This window comes from Hypomesus nipponensis, chromosome 14, assembly GCF_054491055.1.
Source record: "Hypomesus nipponensis isolate SF chromosome 14, ASM5449105v1, whole genome shotgun sequence".
NCBI classification, from domain to species: domain Eukaryota; kingdom Metazoa; phylum Chordata; class Actinopteri; order Osmeriformes; family Osmeridae; genus Hypomesus; species Hypomesus nipponensis.
The window spans coordinates 10,873,583-10,896,797 of NC_140374.1; the positions used below are offsets into that span (position 1 = coordinate 10,873,583).

The 23,215-nt window shown below is 41.2% G+C and overlaps 1 protein-coding gene across 1 annotated transcript; it reads left to right on the plus strand.

The window, feature by feature from the left end:
• Positions 1 to 1,032: 1,032 nt before the first annotated feature.
• Positions 1,033 to 23,194, plus strand: LOC146258576 (RNA polymerase II elongation factor ELL2). The gene is made up of 12 exons (XM_084672465.1): positions 1,033 to 1,170; positions 3,106 to 3,153; positions 12,832 to 12,959; positions 13,632 to 13,795; positions 15,916 to 16,157; positions 16,878 to 17,002; positions 18,504 to 18,618; positions 18,967 to 19,417; positions 19,770 to 19,833; positions 20,268 to 20,439; positions 20,565 to 20,609; positions 20,737 to 23,194. The coding sequence occupies exons 1-12, from the start codon at positions 1,033 to 1,035 to the stop codon at positions 20,845 to 20,847; spliced, it is 1,803 nt and encodes a 600-aa protein (XP_084528591.1). The 3' UTR covers positions 20,848 to 23,194.
• Positions 23,195 to 23,215: the final 21 nt, after the last annotated feature.

Genomic DNA, 23,215 nt, shown 5'->3' on the forward strand with positions numbered 1-23,215 from the left:
AACTTAAAACAACGTTCAGGGGCTGATTACCAATTGAAATGGATAGACACAGCTGAAAATTGGAATTTACAGATTTAGCAAAACTGTGCATATTCATATTTATCATAGAGGAATCTATGATTCTTTAATACCAATAGAATTGGGTTGTGGAATTCTCCTGAGACACTAGAACCAGCACTCTTGAACACATTAAACAAGGATGTTTTAAAACAACATCATCCATATCATTACAGTAAATAATAAAAAAATTGTATTTTCTGTTGTCATGCACATATTGGAGCAACCCTGGTTTGAGACAGTTATAGAAATGTCATAGGACCATATGGTACGTAAAGTCTGCATTAGTGACTAAATCCAGAGCCACTGTATTGTGTCTGTAAGAGATTAAGAATTAAGTCATTTTTTTAATTAACCCAAATAAATATAACATAATCATTCTCTTTTTAAATGTATTTGTTAGCACAGGATTGTCAATCCAAATCAATTTAATACATGTGTCTTTTTAAATCTCTGATCTCTAGATAATGTTTGAATATATTTTTTGTTTTCACTTGGATTTCTGAATAAAAATAGAAACATTCCAAGAATTTGATGATTAATAATTCAATGGCAAGAAATGGCAAGAAGCCACACATTTGTTAACGATTGAGTATTTGTCAACTAATTCCTGAAATATCAGCACTGAAGGAACATATAGCCTGCAGTTGATAACTCAATGCAGTTGACTTGATAAGATACAGCAGTAGGCTATAATCGCTGTTGTATTTGTTGTATAGTTGTGTTGTATAAATGAAATAAAACAGGATATGGAACCACAACGTTATTGTTATGTTTCCCTTTTACAGTGTGTGTGTGTGAGTGTGTGTGTGTGTGTGTGTGTGTGTGTGTGTGAGTGTGTGTGTGTGTGTGTGTGTGTGTGTGTGTGTGTGTGTGTGTGTGTGTGTGTGACGTGGTAACGTAGTCGCTGGTAACTCCGCCTTGGTCAACGTGACGTTTCAAAGAGAATGTCGCTTATTCCCTACAGTTGTAGACATGGCAGCCCTGAGACAGGAGCATCGGTATGGGCTCTCCTGCGGAAAAATCAACAAAAACACCCCAAATAAAACTTTGTATCATGTGAAGCTAACTGACACTGCCATCCGGGCGCTTGAAGCCTACCAAAATCTCAAGGTAAGATTCATCTTTCATTGGATAGGTCTCGTAGATTTTTTTATCAGCTCCGAACTCGGAGCCGAATATCATTTGAAAAGTTCCATGAAGTTTAAGAAGTGGTAACAACATTGTCTTGTAAATAATAATTGCGTCAGCTAGATTAAATATGTACAAGCGTAAGCGTTGCGTCTGGGAAAAAATATGCGTGTATTATCCTTTTGGATTGACAATAGGCTACTGTATTGACATGTAGCCAAAAATGATGAGAAATTGTATACAAAAGGTTTGCATGTAAACCTTCATTTGTACAATTTAATAAATGATGTGGATTATCCCCGAGAAGTCAGTTTTTAAAACGATGAACCACAATGGTTTATGAATAAGAATAATCTTAAAAAACCGCATGTCTCTTAAACGAAATAGGTTACAGTCGAAAAATGTGCATACTCTTCAACTGCAACGCAATCTTACACTTGCGTTTATGTCACGTCATTTAAACCTGTATAGCCTACATAACGTTTTCTACGAAGCTTAAAATAAGCACCATTCCGATTGCCAACGTTTAATTTGCGCATTGATCTGAATAACATTGATTGTTCAGCTACTCTCCAAAGAGTCCCACTTTACAGCCAATTGTAAGGCTCTGTAATCTTTCTTTTTGTGTGTTTTCATGTACAAGTTCGTAGGCTGGTTCTTCACTTTCCTCTGCCTTACTTCCATTAACATTATTGGCGTTATTGAAGAAAGTAGAATGGTGCGGGTAGTTAGAGGTTTATTTGTTTTGATTGATCAACAAAAATTGCTCAGCTTGATGTGATCGCCAGCTGGACGTTCGCTCTGTCAGTTTCGGCGAACCTCTCGGAAAACCCGTTGCTTATGGGTGGTGGCAAGGGATTTTTGTTGCTGTACTGTTGTACATTGTTTTGCTCTGGCTTTGGAAGCCATCCCGTATCCGCTGCTCATTGGTCCGCTGGGCACTGTTCACTACTGCTCTACCTAAAATGCATTATCTTATCTTCGGGTGATAGCAAAAAAACAGGCTAGCTTGTGTACATGATGTTTAAGGATGCAAATCAGTAACAGTTGTGGAATTGTCAAAGTAGTTGTTAGAATTGTCTTCGACATTTTGTTTAATAATATATATTTCTACAATTGTTATAGTCCGAATACGGGGTGGATTTTTCGAACAGCATTTCACTGGGTGATGGTAAAGTCAGGTCAGACCTGGTTTTACTGAGGCTCATGGCTCAAATATATTTAAAAAACTATTGTTGTAACCAGCTGTAAACAGGTCAAAGGGATATGATGAAAAGCTTAAATGCTGATACAACATTAACTGTATTGAGCTATGACCGAACAGAAATAAGAGCGACCTCTCCCAAAACTATAGATAAACAAGCCTGTTGACCATGGCTGCAGCTGGCCTAAAGATAATGGGTCTTATCTTCTGCACCCTGTAACATCACAGCTTACAAGATGTATGTGTTTTTTCTCTTTTAGTTCGTTTCACAAGAAAATAAACAATAACATGTGGAGATTTTAAAGCTTTTTAAATGATGAGTCATTTCTGAAGATATGGGCCTGTCTTCCTTTCATTGACATGCCATTTGACAAAAGGGGTGATTGGAAAGGTTCCTGTGGTCTCAATTGATTAATCATACACATTTAATTTTGGTTTAGTACTGACACCCCTTAATCTGTAGGACTGCTATGGGTCTTAGACAAGAAGACATTTAAAAATATTGAATTGCCAGTTCATTATCTGAATTGCATCCATGAAAAGATAGGCTAAGGGGGGAAATATTGCAAACAAAGTAGCATAAATACACAAATTAAATATTTTTTCACAACAGAAAACATGTATTGGATTGTATTAGGACCTACAATGCTTTAGTCAATTGGTAAACATTAACCATTTTTCTAAAAAAAAAAATCTTTCTTTTCTCTCCCCAGGGATCCTTACCAAATCACCCCGCAATTTGCTTCAAGGGGAGCCAAGGGGTAAGATTAATGTGTTTTTCATACTCCTTTCTGCTTCAGAGATGAAATGATTTAATTAGTTCTGATTTGCTGTGCTGCATACTCACAACAATCAAATCTCTGTTGGACAGTTGCAGGCATCCACTGTAAAACCCTGAAGGCTTGCTGTGTGACAATGTGGTGGTGATGATGATTGTGTTTTAGTTTAGCTGTTGGGCTTTGTGACATGGCTTCAATATATGTGGAATGAAGGTGTTTCATATTTGTGAAACATATCTTCCGTAAGCACATAAATAAACATATGACTAGCAATTTGTCTATACGGAAAACCCTAGGATTTCCGATGTTGGGGGTAGGGGGAGGGGAAAGGGGATGTAGTGTGGCTCTGATTTAAATGAGTTTCCATAGTGTCAAATGATCCTAGATGCTGATGGTTGTCATGCTGGGTACATAATCTACAAAAACACTTGGCAGTCAGAGGGAGAGGACATTCCTGTGAAGCGCCAGTAAAGAAAGATGCCTGTGTCCAACCAGATTAGCCCGGCCGCAACAGCACCCTCCCCAGCCCAGCCCACTCGTCCGCTGCACATTTAGCACACAATCGGCCCTGTCTAAAAGGAGCTGCTCTAATCCCTGCAAGAGCCGATTGCATTGACGAAAGTGACTTTGCTCTGTACACAAACGCCAGCCCTGTGTGCTTCCACGGGGCCCTGGAAGCCTAAGAGAGGGTACACTATACCCCAGGCTGCTCGCCAGGTTACTGGGTCAGGCTGGTGACTGGGGAGGCTTTGTTCAGAGAGGGGGGAGGAGGTTGGGGAGTTGGTGAACCCCAGGGAGCCCAGTGTCTCCTCGCCTGTTGTCTCTGCTCAGACATGAAAGAGCTCAAATGAGGAAAGGGGGATGCAATGGCAGCTATGGAATTATTGTCTTACTACATAGATCTTCACAGCAATTTGTTTTTTTATAAAGCCAGGCTCATAGCCTGATACTAAATGTAGTGCTCAGTAGATATAAATATACAGCACACATTAGTTGTACTGTACTTACTTAATTAATATATGTAGCATATTAATCAAACATATTAATCAAATACAGTATACTGTTAGGCGAAACCATTCATTCTGTTTACTCATTTTAAGACTGTCCCATTTAAGAATTATTTAATCATTGGAACGGATTGGGTGATTATATCTTGGTTGGTTATTACATATTCAAATTGCTTTGGTGGAAATCAAGCATAGCACCCCTCTTACAATAGTGGCTGTACCAGTCCCGCCGGTTGGGCATTAATGAGGTATCTGCAACCGTTGGAGAGGGGGAGACCAGATGAAGCTGTTAGTAGGGGGAGGATGTTGGTGGATATGGCAGTCTGGAAAACTACAGACTGGGGGATGGGGAGTTTGGGGGGGGGGGGGGGGGGTACTGCACTACAAGCACTGTTACATTTAATGTACACATAGTACAAATAGGTTTTTGTTTATCTGCTGTACATATGTACACTACATATCAATAGTATATTTCAAAATACTTAGGAGTAGGATTGGATATGGTTTGGTCTAGTGGCCTGTATGTTCTCAGATGTGCCCCATTTGACCTTACTAAGTTGCCACATTTCTGTAAAGGGGCATCCCTTCTGCCACAAAGCCAAGGGAATTCCCACAACTAGATCTCTGGCTCCTCTCCAGAACCAGAGCTTTAAGTCCCCTGTCAGGCCATGCCTTGATGTGACAGTCAGCTGCCTGTTCCTCTGGGACTTGCACTTCTGGAACTGTCTGGTAGTTTTAGCACCAGTGTCCAGTCTCTGTGGACCCAGCCAGTCCACAGTGACAGTTTAAACTGAACAACAAAGATTCTGTCTAGAGGAAACACAAAAATTGATCCCATTTACATTACATTTACATTTATTCATTTAGCAGACGCTTTTATCCAAAGCGACTTCCAAGAGAGAGTTTTACAAAGTGCATAGGTCACTGATAATAGCAACAAGATAGCCCCAAATGGAAGCCAATGGATGAAAATGAAGGAGATGCCACCATGAAAAAGAATGACAAAAAGAGTGGGTTGTGTGAAATTCCTTTTATGAATTATGGTATAGATTGCTTTGGAATAGATTAGGGAAGATAGTCGGTTTTGGGTTCCCATGAACTGGAATTTCACATCTTAGTGCTTATTTTCCTTTAGAGCTGGCAAAGCAGTTTGCTGGCTGGCATGTTTTATGTCAGTTGAGTCTAAATGGAATGGTGTATTAGCTCTTATAACTTAACTCCTTATTCCCGGCAAGTATTGAGTGTTTAGCACTGATCTGATTCAAGTTAAGTAGGATGGTGGGTTTACAGTGATCACATAGAACTTCAGTGTTAGTTAGGCCTGCTAGTAATTCACAGTGGAGCTTTTCTTCCGCATCTCAGGGCTGTATTGAGTTTTGAAAAAGTCTGCAAGTTCCTTCTTAAAATTAAATAAATTCTTATTTTTGGTAGTGGTATTTAGCTCAAAAAATAGTACCATGACTCTGCAACCAGATCTTCTACTGCAAAAAATAAACTAATACTGTTTCTCTTTTCTTTTTCAAATAAGACACCAGCCAGAGGTGTCTTTGTGCCATCAAAATATGTTATTTTCTCCAGCCTAAAACCATTAGTGCTAACATAGTCTATAAAGGCTACACATTCTTCACTTTAAACCCCAAAATAATAACAGTAATCTACGTGGCTTGTGTGACAGTCTGCATGTGCACAGCTGTTTCATTAAATATGGTTTTGTGAGAGGTTAGGCAGCAGTCTACCCACAGAGCATTCACATGACAAGAGTGTGTGATAGCTCTGCTTGCTCCCCCCTCCCTGATGATTGTATCGTTTCCCCCTGTGCTTCGTCTGAGTCCTTGGGAGACATCAGGGCCTCTTTCTCACACGTGGCTGCCCTGACTCTACCCCCATTTCTGCTCTTAGCCTCCCGATACCCCTGCAAATGAACCTATGCTGTGTGTGTGTGTGTGTGTGTGTACACTTATCAGTGTGTGTGTGTGTGTGTGTGTGCTCTGGCCCCTGTGTGTGACCGTCTCTGTTATTTTTCTCCAAAGCTCATTAGAATAACAATAACAGGAACGTGGTTAGGGAGCAGTTCTGTCCCTGTGGCACAGCCAGAGGGGGAGCTTGCCCCACATGTGTCTGAAAGGGCACACGCCACTCTATTCATCCAGATGTGTCAAGTGAGGCACAAGGCTCTGTTCTTGTCTGAGGCTCACTGTTTTGACTGGCAAAGCAGTTGGCCTCAGGGATGATGATAACTGATTTTTGGAACAGTCCTGCTGAGTTCCTCCAGTTGTGGAAATGTGTTGGGTCTTTGTACTACCTTAACAGAGCATTGAAATCATAATTGAACATGAATGATATTTCTGGTTGTTACTCTTTAGTCCTGGTGCTAGTATTTAAATTCAAGATGGTTTGCATGCAGTTCATTACAAGGTTTTCTGTTGTACAACTTAATCTGTGAATTGTGGACCTGGACACAGGGTCCTCTTCAAATGACTTTATTTGGTTTGTGGCAGGGATACATGTTTATTCTAACTGGTGCAACCTCTGCAAAGTTGAATGAGTCTCCTCACCAACATGACAAATAATTACAGGATGTTTCAGTTCAGTTCCGAGGGAGAATCAACTATGCTCTTGATTTGAAGTGGGAACAACAACTGATTTTATATTCCAAAGCCTCTCTGTCCTACAATCTGTCTTGTCTTCCATGCTTCAGACTAATGGTAATATAATGTTAAAATCAATGTATTCTGCGTCATGTTATGGAGTGAATCAAGGGTATCCTGTTTGAGTTAGTCTTATGTACTGCGTGTCAGGGGCTAACTCTTCTATGAACTCAGCCGTGTAGGCCTTAAGACTTTCCTTTGATACAATGTTCTAAAATAACTGTGACAATTTAATAGTTTTGGGGGGGAAATGTATCTTTAGTGTATTTTAGTTGCAAGTCATGACAAGCTGTTTTTCATGTAAGGAAGAGCAAGCAATGCAGATAATCTTTGCCTTACATTTGGTAGGCTGTTTAGCTGTCTGTGGCAGTATTGGTTTTACCACATCCTTTATTTTTCCAACATTTTTAAATGAATTGCAACACAGGATATAAGCAATACAGAAGCTGTAAACAAACAGGATAGGCAGGAAGTGGAAGAGTCTGGGGCAGTTTTCTTCTGTGTACAGTATGTGGTTGTGCCATTTAAAGCTTACACCAGAACTAGTGAACTATTGTTTAACTTAAGGAGGGATAACAACCTTACATAATCCTAGCCATACACATACACTGTGCAAGAATGGTCTTTTATGATTTCTTAGCTGTATTTTTTATATATATGTGAGTGTTTGTTCATGTGAGCAGTTGTTTGTAATTTACCAGGCCTTATCTCTACTCTGTGCCATGGTTTTACACGTCACAGCTTGCTGCATTTTTAAGACTTTTGCCTTGATTCTCTGTGTGGCTACATTTGTTAATCAGGGCTGGCTGTGCTTTCATATTCACAATCTGAAAATTGTTAAAGGATTAAAGCCTGAAGAAAATACCAGTAAATAGTTCTACATATTGGTCATGTTCACCATGATTGAAGAGCAGTGCATTTCTTTGATACTGACATTACAGTACTGTATGTATTGGATCATAGCTCTAATAATGTATCAACATTGTTACAAAAAAGGGAAAGTGTAGGTGTTTCATAATTAAAAGACAAAGTTTCCAATGATTTCATCGCATGAAACATTGACATACACTTTACATGACCAGGAATCAAGTAGGCCCATATTGTTATTGGCATGTTTAATCTATTCTTAGTGTGTTGTAGATAGCCCATATTACTGAGTGTGTCATGTCTGTCTGTGTTGGCTACCACAAGCAGGATTCTCCATCCCCCAACATGCTATCAGACAGTGAGGGACCATGGAATGGTGGGTAGGGGTGGGGGTTGGAAAGTGTTTGTTGAGGTTGACAGATTAGCCCCAGCCTGGTGGAGGAGGGCTGACTTTACTTGGCAGAAGAGCCTATACCTTGGGGGATGCTGTATCAACGACAATTGCCCATCCCCATCTTCCCTCACTCTCCTCGCTCTGTCTCCCTCCCCCACATCCACCACCAACACTGGTTTTCCAACTCTACCAACCCCCTCAACTGGCTGGCTTCAAGCACAGGAAAAAAAGCCATCTTACTAAAAGAATGATTTCAAACTAAAGGTTGACCTCACTCATTGTATTCTCAACCTGTGAATCTCCACAAAATAATGGATTGCATGGTAAACCATGGGGATTGTGACAAGCCAGAATGAATGTGACCACCCTTTTCCTTGGGGCTTTGTCTACCCATGTAACCATCATCGGCTGTCAACATGTCACTGAAATAATGTCTTCCTTCCAACTGACACTTGTACGATACCCTTTGACCACTGGCGTGAATGGAGCTGAAGTAAAACATGGCATTGCTTTCCCCACATAAGTATCATTTTTCCCTCATAGCACTGGTACATTTAACCCAGTGTACAGTATTTTGTGGGTGGTAACGCATGGCAGAGGGATCTCTGATACATCTTGTTCCTGGAGGACTTTTCTGTGTTGGTGCCCTAGCTGTGTTGGGGGTGTTGAGCAAATTCCAGAGAGAGGAGGTCTATTTCCCATGCCGGAGCTGAACTGGGATCCCCATGCCTCCCCCTCCTGGCCCTCGCCACGCAGCCACACGTCCCTGCTGTTCATGAATAATCCAGGCGGGCCGTCAGACCGCTGCACTCAGCCCTGTGGGGGAAGACGCCGGAACAAAAGACGGGCAGCTCAGAGCAGCCATGGCTGAGCAGACAGGGATGAGAGGACAATGGCTTGTAGTGTGGCTACAGACAGGGGCAGGAGGCCCAGACTCTGAGTAAATCACTAACATTCAGGCGCCTGCTTCCATCACAGAGCTGCCATGCTAAATACCAGAGCTGTTAACCCTGCCTGCTTGCTTACATCTGCAGAGCCAAGTAGAGAAAAAAAGGCAACTTTTCATCTTTCATGGCAGATGTGTCTGACAGAAGCAAAGAAAAGACGACCCCTAAGTCGTTCTCCTCTGCCGCCAAATGTGAGGCTGAGGAGCATTATTTATAGTGATCAAAGATGGCGAGGGGTTTTACGCTGTGTCTGAGCAAGGGGGAGTTTTTATGGACACCACTGAGGGTGCCCTTTGTCCTGTTCCAACGGCAGAGCCCCTGCTAAGTTGTTCCGTTCCAGTCCAGTTCACACCTTACAACAGCCTGAAAGTATTTGACATCTTTAAACACACTGGAACTGTGGGCAGCAGATGTGGCTGGGCCAGGGCCACAGAGGCAGTTATTGTATTTGCCTGGGCACCCTGTAGGGGGGCAATCTGACAAGGTGCTAAGGATTGCCAATCTGATGCCATTCGGCTGGGATGACCCAAACTGTCTAACTGCCAAACACAGCAAATCTATGCATGCGGTAGGCTCTTATCTTCAGTTCTAGATAATGTGAAATTGATTGGAATTAAAAAACATTCAGTACCAGTCAAAAGTTTGGACACATTGTCCAAACTTTTGACTGGTACTGTATATTGTCGATCAAGTTAAAGCTTTAATGTTTGAGGGACTGTTGAGGGACAGTTCATCTATTTAAAAGAAGTGTGCCATATAGTGGCAGCTGTGGTGACCAAGCGTGATTTATCTTAGACATTTGGTCTCAGTCCTTCCATGTGACCTGTGGCAGTGTGGGGCTCCTACGGCTTAACCAAAGAATGAAAGGTCACACACACACACATACATACACACACACACACCCACACACAAACGCACACACGTACACACACACGATGCTGGAGTCCTCAAGGGCTCAGTCTTGAAGGCTACAGCTACATGGAAGGCCAAATATGAGTCAGCAGCTCTATAGAAATCCACACCCCTCACTGACAGTGGACCAACGATGACTAACTAGTCAATGTGGGTGGTAGCTCCCAAGCACATCACCAGAGAAGGTCAGATTCATTCATTTGAGAGAATGTTTTACCTTTTTCACAGTTTTGTACCCTTACGCTATGATACTCTATTTTAACAGAAAAAGACAGGAGATTAGGTGGCAGGAGGCCAGCGGTTGTTTCTGGAGGGTGTCATGTTTTAGGCCCTTCATCTTCTTGCCCTTTAGGGTCTAAAAGCAGCTATGTGACCAAGGTGCCAGGGGAGATGGGCTCTTCTCTAGGAGAGGGGAGCTGGGAACTAATGGGTTAAATGACATATGGTTAGGAAGATGGAGAAGGAAGCCGTGAATAAAACGGGGTCGACCTCCAAACGGTCCGACCTGAGTGACGTTGATTAGAATTCAAATGCGAAGTGTGCACCGTCGCGGGGCTTGGGGGTTGGGGGGTCGGGGGGGGTTAGCCGATGCTAACATTTGACTGGAGGGGGCTTGCCTAACACCGTGGGCACACACACACACAGAGAGAGAGAGGGAGGGGGGGGGGTGGCGGCAGAATGGGGGTAGGGTCTTCAGGTTGTGGGGGTTGGGTTTGGGGGTTGCCTTCATTGCACACAGCCAAGACTGTAAATGTTGAGCTGTGCTTTGGCCCCGGGGGCAAGCATGCTTTTGTTTATCAGCATGCCCATTTTATACACATTATTCTCCATTGCAAAGCAAAATGCCTTGACCTAATTCTTCAGCTCCTGTTTAATGACTTGTTGCTTGTCATTTTGGTTGAGACCTTAGGCCTACCACTTATCACATGCCTAGTATCTGAAGGTATTGTGTCCTGATCTGGGTGCTCAGTTTGTCCCATTTACTTTTATGCCTGGCTGAAAATGGTTCATTAGCAGAAACGAAACGCAGATATTGTTATAATCCTGTCTCACCACTTCATTTAAGCAGCTGGGCAGAAATAGGTCAAAATGAATGGTCAGTTTGATATCTCAAGTGTCAACACTCTTGTGGGCTGCCTTGTGCTTTGTGTTGTAGCTGTAGGTTGTGTGTTGGGTGATGGGGGTAGGGTGCACGATGTGGGGTTTGGAGGAGGAGGGAAGGGGGGTGGGGGTGTTGAAATAGGGCCTGTTTATTGGCTCCATGCTACAGATACTGCTTATGGCTGTGCTGCATGACTGGGCATTTGTGACAGCTCTGCTCCTGCGTGCCACATGTGCCTGCGGCACTGTGCTCTCTGCCAGCAAGCTTGGAATCAATCACTTACCACAGATAACTAAAGAGGCAGTTTCAAGCCCCACTGCCTGCCATTTGTTTGTCTTATAAGACAAGTACTAAAAGTAAAATAAAAGTCATTTTTCCTTTGTTTCCTTTCGTTTGTAACTGTGTCTGTCATGAAAACATGGGAGAGAAAGTATCAGTTATTCTGCTGATTTGACATAATTTTCCTAATACTCTCATAGCTGTGCACAATCAGTCAGAAAGTTTTCCGTTCATGTTTGGCAGGGGTCAGAGATAATAACTTTCTGGCACATTAAATTTCTGCCTGAATCTAGGACACAGCATCAACAAAACAGTCAGTTTCAATCTGAAACATGGCAGGCCACAAACTGGATAAAAGGACTGAGAGATACAAGTATTTTTCAGGGACATTATAATACTAGTTCATTAATGAATTTCAATGTTGGACCGGCCTTCTGTGAAAGTAGGTTTTTAGGCCATTTTATGTAACTAGCTTTGGACTGAGCCCATCACATGTTGGTTCTAGTTTGTTGCTAGGGAGCACAGAAAGTACAAGGCAGAAAAGGGTTGTCACCCAGGTGTGAGGCTGAGTCACATCCAGATAGAGCCACCCTATGACGCAGACTTCTCTCAAGGTTGACCATTATTTTGTTATTTAATATATCCAGACTGGCCTCTGGAATTGGAAAAACATGATTTTAATTTCCTTTTTCAAACCTTTTTAATTTTGAGGTCTTTCTTACTTGCTCCTCCAATATCATCACACATCACATCACACAATGCTGGTCCACAAGAAAAAAGTCTATATGTTGACGTTTGAGGTGCTTTGCTCAATTTAGGTTAGCGTAAAATTGCTCAAATTATTGAATTGTGTCAAGCTTTATTACATATTACATAATGCTATCTCACATCAAATCAGCAACACTAGAATAGCAACATTGAAAGATAGGCTAGATTATGTGACACAGAGTGTAATACAGACTAATTACATCTTCGCTTGAGGATGATAGAATAGAAAAAGTTATTTACTTGTTATACTAGACTTATTGCAATTCAGTTTTTTAGTTATCATGTATTACATGTGCTCCATTCCTAATAGAATGCACTGTACTGAACACTCTGTACTCTACAAGAGTGGATACTGGAACAGCCAGTACAAAGTTATGAACCAAATTGCTCTGCAAGGACATAGCACTTAGACATGACATAGGAGGGGCACTGGGCTATACACGATACAAATGAAAACAGTAGAACTCATATGGAATTTAGCTAAACATCTGTAACATCCTCCTTTTAATGTTTACATGTTCTTTTTTACTTATTTTTGGACTTCTGTGGTGTTACAAAACATATTCCAATTACCTCTGTTTGCTATTTTGGATGGTTGGCTCATTCATTCATGCATGTTTTGTTTGTACACATATATATACACACACAATACTTTTCTCTGTTACTTAAAAGCAGTTAAAGTGTCCACATTGTGGTTTTGCCTGTGATTTAATACTGAGGGTTTCCTCTGCCACAGTACATCAAGATCCCAGCCCCGTCCCCGGAGTCTCCTGATGCCCTGCGAATCTTTTCCTTCTACCTGTCCAGCGACAGCAAAGATAAACCTCAGGCCAGCTTTGACTGCATTCACCAGTATATCTCAGGGTGAGTGAACACACTGCTCTGTTTTCATAGTCTGCCACAGATGGAATTCACAGCCTGCTGGTGGTCAGGTTGTGACCCCAGGGCTTCCTTGACACTACGCTCTCTCTGTCTCTCCCTCCCTCTTCCACGCTCCTCTCTTTGCCAATACAAGTAACTCTTGTCCCTATGTGACTGCTAGATGCATCTTGCAGTTCATACTGAAAAGTTTTCATCACCCTATTTCTACAGTTTTGTATTATGGAAACAGAATACTACATCTGTTGATTATACAGCTGTGTTGTAATTTGAGGCTGCCACTAGCTTTTTAAGGGTCTGTATACTACTGATAGGAAAGAACAAGCTTCAACTGACCCACGTGACCAGTGCCAGAAACAGGAAGGTAGTGTAGTCAAGCAGGGTCAAAGGGCTGGTTGAAAGGATATGCTGGTGCTGTTCTGCTTGCCCTGAAGTTAAAATACTTGTGGCTTTCACAATCCCTCTCTTGTTCTTTAACATACTTTAGGTTTTGAGGAATGGGCTGTAAAATGTAAATCACTTAAATGATCATAGGAATGAAGCAGAATTTTTACCTAGAAACAACAAGCAATTTTCAATACTCCCATGTACTGATTAGGGCAGGTATGGAGGTCTGTGTTGTGTCTAGCATCCTATCTCTTCTTTTCTGCTCCACAGGGAGGGCAGGGAACACCTGGAGGGGCAGGGCAGTATTCAGGACAAGATCACGGTGTGTGCCACAGATGATTCCTACCAGATGACACGGGAGAGGATGTCCCAGGTGGAGAAGGACATCTGGAGCCGCTCTGCCATCGAGATCAAGCCCGGCTCCACACGTCCCAGTGAGTGTGCTGCCTGAGCCAGGCCCCCAGCCACATCACATGGGTGTCTCTAAGCATGAAGCGATCAAGGGCAAACTACCGAGGTGTTTTATCTTCCCAGAGGCCATCCAATCCATCGCTTTATGCCATCTTGTCCTGCTGATAATTGCCACATGGTGTGGAAGTTATCACATAATTGATCAAAGTAGCGGTTTGCAATTATTCATGCAAGAGGGATGCCTCTTTTTCCTCTTCTATTCTGGTAATTCTGACCAGATTGTTCAGGCTCATTGCCAACCTGCCTGCCGGCTCCATTAACATGATTGCGTTTGTCAGAAGTATGCGCTAACAAGTCTCATGCTGAGTGGATAAAGTTCTGCTGAGAGTTTAATCACAGGGAATGAGATTCACTTAGTTTTCATTTACTGAAATATTGTACAAGATAATTTGAAGCAAAAACTGTAATTCAAGCAGTGCACTTAAGATATGACACAAGATCTTTCAAATCTCAATGATCACACTGACAATAGCATACCTGACAACAAACATACATCAATGAAGTGAATGTAACAAGTAATTGCTGTTTCAAACTATTATGCAGCTGTTAAGAGTGAGCCAACATATTACACTCAAAACTCTTCTGCTAAAAGGGCTCTTTTACGGCCTTATGAACAGTGCTTTAGAGTTGACCTGGCAGAGTGACATACATACATACATACTGTATGTAATATCTATGAAATTTCATCATGTGAAATTTGGTCTACATAATGTGGCAGACATTATGTAGACCTCATATTTTACAAAGTCTTTTTGAGGCAAAAAACTACAAACATTTCACAGTCAGCTCCCCCTGTAAAGGAGAATCATTCGTTTGTTGTTTTTAGCTGGGTTTTTAACTTTTTCTTAAACCATAGGCAGTTGTTGAAACAAGTTAATGATGCTCATTTGTCAAAATCAGAATGAAGTTTCAGGGTTGATTTAGATGAAAAGCTTTGATCCATTGATGTTCAATGTTAATAACGATGATTAATGATTTACACTTTAACCTCAAATTGGGAAGGGAATTGATTTGGGAGTTCCTCAGTTCATATCATATTGTTGCATTTGATACTGTAAATCAAGGCATGTTATAACAACTTGAAGAAAGAAGGATTTTTAACAACTTACAAACAGCAGTCTAAAAGTCAGTCAAATATGTGTAATAACGAACTGACAGGACTTTGCCCAACGGATTAATTTAACCTTTATATAAACCTTTCTATATGCCAAGTTAAGTGGGTTGGTTTCCCATGTGTTTACTGTAAAACGTCAGTAAATCACAACACTCATGTAGATAGTACACAAATTACGCAACAGAGTAGATCCAAACCCCACAGGTACTATATAGAATCTGTGCTTCTTCTTTGTCCTGTAGCAACCTTCAAAGCAGAGCTTAAACTTATAATAAGATTATGGTCAGTAGATATCTATAAGCATCGCCATGTCCTAATGGCCAGGCTCTAGGTGAATTAGTGCGGCAACAGGAAAAAAGAACCTCTGTATGAGGTGCTTCAGTTTCCATGCTACCCTGTTTGAGTAGCAGCAAGCTAACCCCACTGTCAACCCTTTAACTGGCCTCCACTAATGGCCTGCACACCAAATGTGTGGTCTTAAAACCTATTGCCCAGCTGGAACTAAGGTGTCATTGCTGTGTGTGTATTGTTTGTTTGTCTACTGAACACTGTACAGTACCACAGGTATAGACTGGGCAAAGTGCAGATGTTGTTAATGTGGACCTTGTTTCACCTTTAAACCAGTCCTGGATTTGCATAACTGGCTTGAGGATTGAATCAGAGCTGAGACACGAGGCTATTCCGGGGACTGTCAGAGCACTGTATGGGAATCCTACATAGGCTGTCAGAACAGGCTCAATCCTCTCGTCCCCTCTTGTCACATTCACTCGACATTGCACTGTGTGGCCTTCCACTAAAGCTTTGGATTATCCCTGCGATAACTGTGGTAATCGCTTACATTGTCACTGAAAAGTAACATATACACTTAAGGGATACTAGCTTAGTTGGGAGGAAAGTGTAGAAATTCAATTCAGCAGTCTGTACTCTCACAGAATCTTCATGTAAACACTGATTCTTCTTCATCTGCAGGTAAATGTGTGAAGATCCAGAAGAAGCCAGGCCTGTCGATAGGCACAGACAGCAGCAACAAGCACTCCCCCAGCAACAAGAAAAGCAATGCCCCTAGTCTTTTGGTCCACAGGTCACTGAAGGAACGCCTAATTCACCTGCTAGCCTTAAAACCCTACAGGAAGCCTGAGCTACTGCTATGGTTGGAGAGAGAGAAATCTGGTCCCAAGGACAAGGCCGACCTGAGCTCTGTACTAGACGAGGTGAGGAATAGGGTGGGGAAGTAGATTGGTCGGGTTGGTTTATGACGCTCTATAATTACCCATTTACTGAGAGGCAAGGAACTCTCTATCAACGTATCTCAGAAATCACAGCAACATTTAAAGGCAATCGTGATCCCTACAGGGCTTCTAAATGGAAAGTAAATAGCTACTCTGCAACCACTCTGGTTAATGCTAATGGCTTCGTTTACCATCAGACATTTGTGAGGCGAAAATGGTTATCTCAGTTAGTTTATTTGAGGTTAGTTTCTGTGCTCTGCCTATTTTGGAGTCATTGCACTCATCAAGGAAAGACGTGTGCATCCGCCGCTGGTAGCTGTAATTAGGGTTGTACTTTCATTCTTTTTGGAGGAGAAGATTGTGTTTTGACAAGGGTGTGGTGTCTCCAGCCTTGCCCAGACTGCTCTGAGACATGGATGTCTGAGTAAGATTCTGGTTCCTTTGGTATTGCGATATGATAAATTCTTACGGTCTTCAATTTGAATCATTTCAAGTTGTATTTATAAGTAGAAAATAAATTGTTAGAGAACATGTCTATAGATAGTAAATGAGAAAGAGATGCATGCTGTTATTTAGAAAAGAATGCAACATGATTGCTAAATATATGTATATACAGTATATATATGGTAAGTACAGTATACAGTGTGTTAGCTAGCTATTCAGCCCTCTCACACTAACATGTAACCTACCATTGACTTCTAGATTGCAAAACTGAACCCTAAAGACCACAGCTTCACTTTGAAAGATGAGTTGTACAAGCACGTTCAGAAGGATTGGCCAGGGTACCTCGAGGAAGAGAAAGCGCTGATCCATAGGCTTCTGGCCAGGTAAATGTCCCTGCATTCAGAATCTTGGTTTATTCCACTGCACGTAACACCAGACTCTTCATTATCAACAAAATAAAAAGTTACAATCACCCATAGGGACATGGAATTTGTGTCAGGATGGGTAGGGTACTGTCTAGTCTGAAGTCTTTCTACGTTTAACCTGTAAGCTTCTCTAATTAGTTGATCACCTCTCCTCAGTTGCAGCGAGCACTGATGCCTTTTGACAATGTGCTGGTGTTAAGTCTGCCAGACCGGTGGATTAATGTGGCAGTCTGCTGTGATCATGTTGAAAGCATAGCTACTAAATGACTATTTCTATGCACTGATGAATTTGTTAATGGGCACATCAAAGCAGGGGGAGAAATATTCACTGCAGGATGTTGCCAAATACAATTAATGTGAAGGGCTGCGAGTAGCAAGGCAATGCTTTTTAGAATGAGAGCGTCATCCCATGGGCTCTCCAACCATCCTCTTGGAAAGCTTTTGCACTGTAGGTTTGCACTAAAAGCCTTATCAAGCCCAACTGATTCTTACAATTAGTTGCAACAGGGGGGTGGGGGATACAGGTTTGCTCATAGTTGGAAAGCCCTGTTTAACAGTAGATCATTCTGAAGGACTGCCAACTACATCTGCTTATTGTGCAACTGAATATTTTCCCTCAGTTCACAAATCCTGAGTAATGACAAAAAGAGGGAATAGGTTATTTTATCCAACATGCAGGAGGTACACAGCTCCTCATTCCAGTAAAACATAATTTAAGATATCCACATAAACATCTCTATAGATACTGTTTAGAAACGTGTTTATGCATTCTGGTTTAGCAGCTTTGTCAGTCGGCCGTATTTCAAGGAATGCCATGAACCCTGTCGAGCTTAGAGCGGATTCCACTGATCATGCTGTTGAAAAGGCAGTATGTCCTGTGGGAGGAATGACTGAACTCTGGTTTGACTGGGTTCTATCTAAGGAAGGAGCTGTAGGAAGCAGATTGCCAGTAGAGTGTTTGGGCTAGCAGAGCCTGCATCTGGCACCATTGTTCCTCCTTACTGGACACTGCTCTGTCCTAGTGCCTGCCTCCTGAATATTTTATCATTAGACACATGGGAAAGCTTAACAAAAAAAGTTTGACTAAATTGTCCACATGCCTAAATGTTGTGTTTACTCAATGAGTATGGTGTAAGATATTTCAGGGTCAAAGATCTGTCTCCAATGACCTACGGCATGTTTCTCTGTTCTCTGACAATACTCAGAATAGTGTACAGACTTTCTTCATTCCTTGTAAGTGATGACCCTTGATCCTGCAGTTACTGTAACCAGACGGTTCTTCCTGTTCTGCCTGTTGTTTTCCTTTGAAAACACAGCCCCACCTTCTTCACTTTGCTGAAATCAACACCATTGCATATTAAGTTTTAACTACAATACAGAGACTATAAAACCAGCACATTACCCACCATGCCTAATCTGAACAGAAAAAATGACAGTGTCTTCCATTTCAATGTTTTAGGAAGCTCCAGCCACTTGGAAGTAGCCAGTCAAAGAGTTTCCAGTCCAGTAATTCATTCCTTAAAACAGCAGGGAATTCTCCTGCACAACTCAGCCCTGTCAAGAATCTCCCTGTGGTAAATATTCACCTTTAAATAAGTTATACCTTGCTTACTCACCACTGCACTATTATGAGAATGAGTTTTGTAACGTTTTACACATGAAACAGTGCCTCTGTTGTAGGGGTAAATTGTAATCCAGACAATCTTAAAATTGTTTTAACAACAGTTGGGCTTACTGCGGAATAAATGTGGAGAAAAAGGAAAAATTGGTGTTGGACCATCTGCTTTTTATTGATGTCTATGCTGGAGGTTGTTCAGTCAGTGCTTGTTTTCAGGAGCCAGTTCAAAAACTCTCATGTAGTATATGTCTTGATGTCAGGATGTTTTATTTAAAAAATGTAACATTTACATATTTTCATTTAGAAACGTCCAGTGCACTCTGACCCACCGGATTGTCAGACTCCTAAGAAACAGAGGCTTCTAGACCAGAGTTTACCCTTGCAGTCCCCCTCCCATGGACATCTTGGCCCCAATGGGGCTCGTAGCACCCCTGCTCAAGGAAACACTAGTGTACAGACTAAAACTGAGTTTGAGAGGACAAACAACCACATCCAGGGGAGCCCGAACAGTCTCTACGCACGGCACAAACTCAGCAGCTCCTCCAGTACTCCTAAAGCGGAGCGGACAGAGCAGGCCCCGGCAGCACCCAGCCCCAAGCCCTCACAGACTCCCATTTGCACTGACCAGCAGCTCACCAACAGCCAACACAAAAAGAAGAAGTCCAAAAAGCACAAAGACAAAGAACGGGAGCGCTTAAAAGCAGACTGGGATGAAAGCAGCCCTGACCTGAAACACAATCAGGAAAATCTTATTGGTAAATGACTGTATGAAGTATCAACTCTGTTGAATTATCAATGTAATCGAACCCTATATTTTGTGTTGAGTGACTGTAGTTCTATATTTGAGTTAAAAGTGTTGGGCTCGCCCCCCTCCCTTCGAGGGCTAGTCTGTAGATGATTGCCTGTTAAACAGCTGGGTAACCTACAGTCCAGCAACTCAGCAGGCAGTTCTGCCTCCTATGATGGGGTGCTGTCGTCACCGCCTGCCTTGGAGCATGTCTCTTATCAGTAGCTGTGATTAACAACTCCATCAGCCTTGGCATGATGGGAGCTTTATCACGTTTGCATTTGCAGATTACATGAACCTTTTTCTATATGTGTCTCCAGACCATGAGAGGACCAAAACACCTGTCGCTCGTACCTCACCTGAGGAGCTGCCTGATTATTTAATGTAAGTTCCAAGGCAGTCCATCTTAACCATTGTATAATCACCACAAGTTTTCAGGTTAGACTTGTGGTTAAGAAGTCATTCGATATGCAAACTGTAAACACAGTATAGCCGTAGGTTATTTTTGTTCCATCTGTTACCAAATTGTTTTGTTCCATAGTTTGGCATTTTTAAAGTCTTGTTGGGAAAGGGACCAGATTTTTTTCCTAAAGGGTTGGGCTAAGCTTGAAAACAGTCATATAAATAGTGGAAAATGTGCACGTCCAATGTCCAAGAGACAATTTACTTAAATGGCTTGCTAGCAAACAATGTCACCTACTGGATAAAACGAGGAACAGCTATAACTGTACTTTCAATTTCAGTCAGTTCAATGTGACAGGCCTGTCTGTTTGAGTGACACTGCTTCAAATGTTTGTTTTCTGTTTTTTTTTCTCCAGGAAATACAACACCATTAAAGCATTAGACCAGCGTCAACAGTATAAGGAGGATTTCTGTGCAGAGTACGATGAGTACAGAGTCCTGCATGACCGCATTGGTACTATCACTGAGATGTTTGTTCAGCTGGGCTCTAAGATCAACACTCTTTCCCCTGGAACACAAGAATATAAGGTATGGGCTAGAAACAGATGAAACATGAAGCACAACCCCTTTCTGGATGACCAAAATATACCATGCAGCTCTAAAATGTTGTATTTACTCTTGATTCAAATGTGTTTTCTCTGTAATATTCACAGCTTATGGAGGACCAAATCCTGCAGAAATACAGAAAGTATAAAAAGGTAAGTTATGGTTGGGCAAATTGGATTCAGGCAAAGAGGTTTGTTGTGGCTGCTCTCACCAAGTCACGCCACTGCGATTATTAATTTTTTTTCACCTCGCTGATATCTTTCTGTCTTGTCGTTGTAGAAGTTTCCCGGGTACCGGGATGAGAAGAAGCGATGTGAATATCTGCATCAGAAACTGTCACACATAAAAGGTCTCATCCTGGACTACGACCATACACAGACACACTCATAGCTACTGGCCTCCACCCTCCCAGGGTGCTACTAATGGACCAAAGGTCTCTTCTCCACACCCTTGTGGACCGAAAGGAGGACCTGGAATCACACATTCACTTTACTCCTCCCAGTGGAAAAGGAGCGCAAGCTTCTTTTGTTGGAAGTGGGACCCATACCACCAATTCATGATGTAATGAAGAACTTTAATGCCAGATTGTTTGAGAATGAGTGTTGTTGTAATGGCTGGAATTATGTGCTGTGTGAATGGTTAGCTTGGCAACCCAATTAAAGCTACATCCACATGTCTACCTAGAACACAAAATAATAATAGACATAACCTCTCTGGCCCTAAAGCTTTTAACGTTTCGTCTACTCCTATGACACATAAAGGCCCATTGGTTTGAGGCTACAATCACGTGGATAGATGAACCCAAACTTCTAATACCCAGTTATTTAAAAACATAAATGTTATATTTAAGTACTCTGTACAATTTGTTGTTTGCTGTATCATTGATTGTATAAATGTAAGATAAGGATAGAGAATATTGAGTCCTATGGAGAGGGTTTTAATCACTGTTTGCAGAAACTTGGAAATAGGATCCTGTGAAAATATCTCAGAACATCTAAAGAGGAAAATATCAAGTATCGGAAATGTTAGCTTTTTTAGCTTGATCAATATCCTTTATCTTATGCCATATTGCACCTCTTCTCTTGCTCTTGAAACAGCTCTGTTGGAAAATGCTACGGTAACATTGTATTCCAAGCTTTTTGGATGAAATGCAATTCCGTACATTCAACTCATGGTTTCATTCAAGATTTGCTAGGACTGGATGGATTGTCATGTGAAATCAGTGAATGTTACTTCCCAACATTTAGCAACTGGATGTGTTTGTAGAGATGCCTTCATTCTAACTGGATCGTATCAACTTAAAGTTAATGTATGTATCTGTCAGTGACACAATTACTAGTGATTTCATATAGCTCATGCAGTGTCTTAAAGACATTATTTTCCAATACCATAACTTCTAGCAACATTTGAATATGTGGGTCTGCCAGTGAACACTATCTTACTACTTAAGTGCTGTCTTAATGATGGGTGGAAATGGGAAGAAACGTTTTGCCTTACAGTAACATACCCGTCGCACATTTCTATTTTTGTGATACTGTACATGCTCCCTGAAACATCTCATCTCAGTTTTGTTTATCTGCACAGTTAAAATGATCTGATTATTTGTATTCTTTGTTTTTAGTCTTAGGAAATAATGATATTAAGTTAATGGATGTTTGCAAGGATGCATTTGTTTGTCTCATTTGTAAGTGTTAGTGTATTTTATCAAGAAAGTCTTAATCCTTTGTGTATGTCGTAGGGTTTTTGTAAACAAGAAAAATGATCAGTGGTAATCATTTTGATAATCATGACCAGAAAATGATTTTCACTCTGATGTTAGAGTTTTGATTGTCGGATTCTATCAAACCACCACTACCAATGACGAGAAGCTTTTAGAGATACCACACAGTATAGTGTCAGATTGTTTTTGTAATGTCAATTAATCAGCAAAAGGTGAAAGTATGTGCCGTCATAGTTTTGTAACATCATAATTCATGACTTCTTGAGAGATGTATGAGCTGTATGTTCATGTCTTTTTTTGGGAAGCACATTAGGCTATATTATTTGATACCAAGACAGATCACTGTCGCTGTGTGCAGTATTGGACTTGGCCATAATGGCTACTCATTTGAATAAGTGCTAATTGTGGTGTATGCAGAAGTTAGCTAGGTGCCTTCTAGGGAATTCTTGAGTGACATGGAATTAATGTTGCATTACTGTTATTACTCAATTTGATTGAATAATATGTAAACAAAAGGTTTGCTCTCAATTTTTTTTAAATAGTTTCAAGACAGCTATTTATGGCATTCAGACAAATAAGATACTTGTTCTATTCAAACAATATACTGGCCTTTCAAATGCAAAATATATTGTCATGTATAAAACAATTAATAGTGGTCAAATGAACCCTTTTCAAGTAAACTGTTTGGTGGTGTGTTTACTTTATTTGTTGATATTGGAAAATGCATGTAAAAATTGAAATGTGAAATCGAACCCCTCGTCAATATAACTCACAGCAGTTTGTCTATGTATGAGAACAAATTTGTTACTATTTATTGCTATTCACGTGTTTTGGTTTCTCTTTTGCACAAGTTTCTCAGTCTATTGAATGGAGACAGAAGATATGGTGAAAGGGAAATTGAATATATTTTTGCAATTTTCTGTGGGAGATGCTTTGTCACCACCTCTTTCTCTTGAAAAAAGCCAACAAAATGTATTAGTCTCTGTAAAAATTTAAAATAAAGCTCTTTTCAATCAATTATTTTTCTATGATTCATTT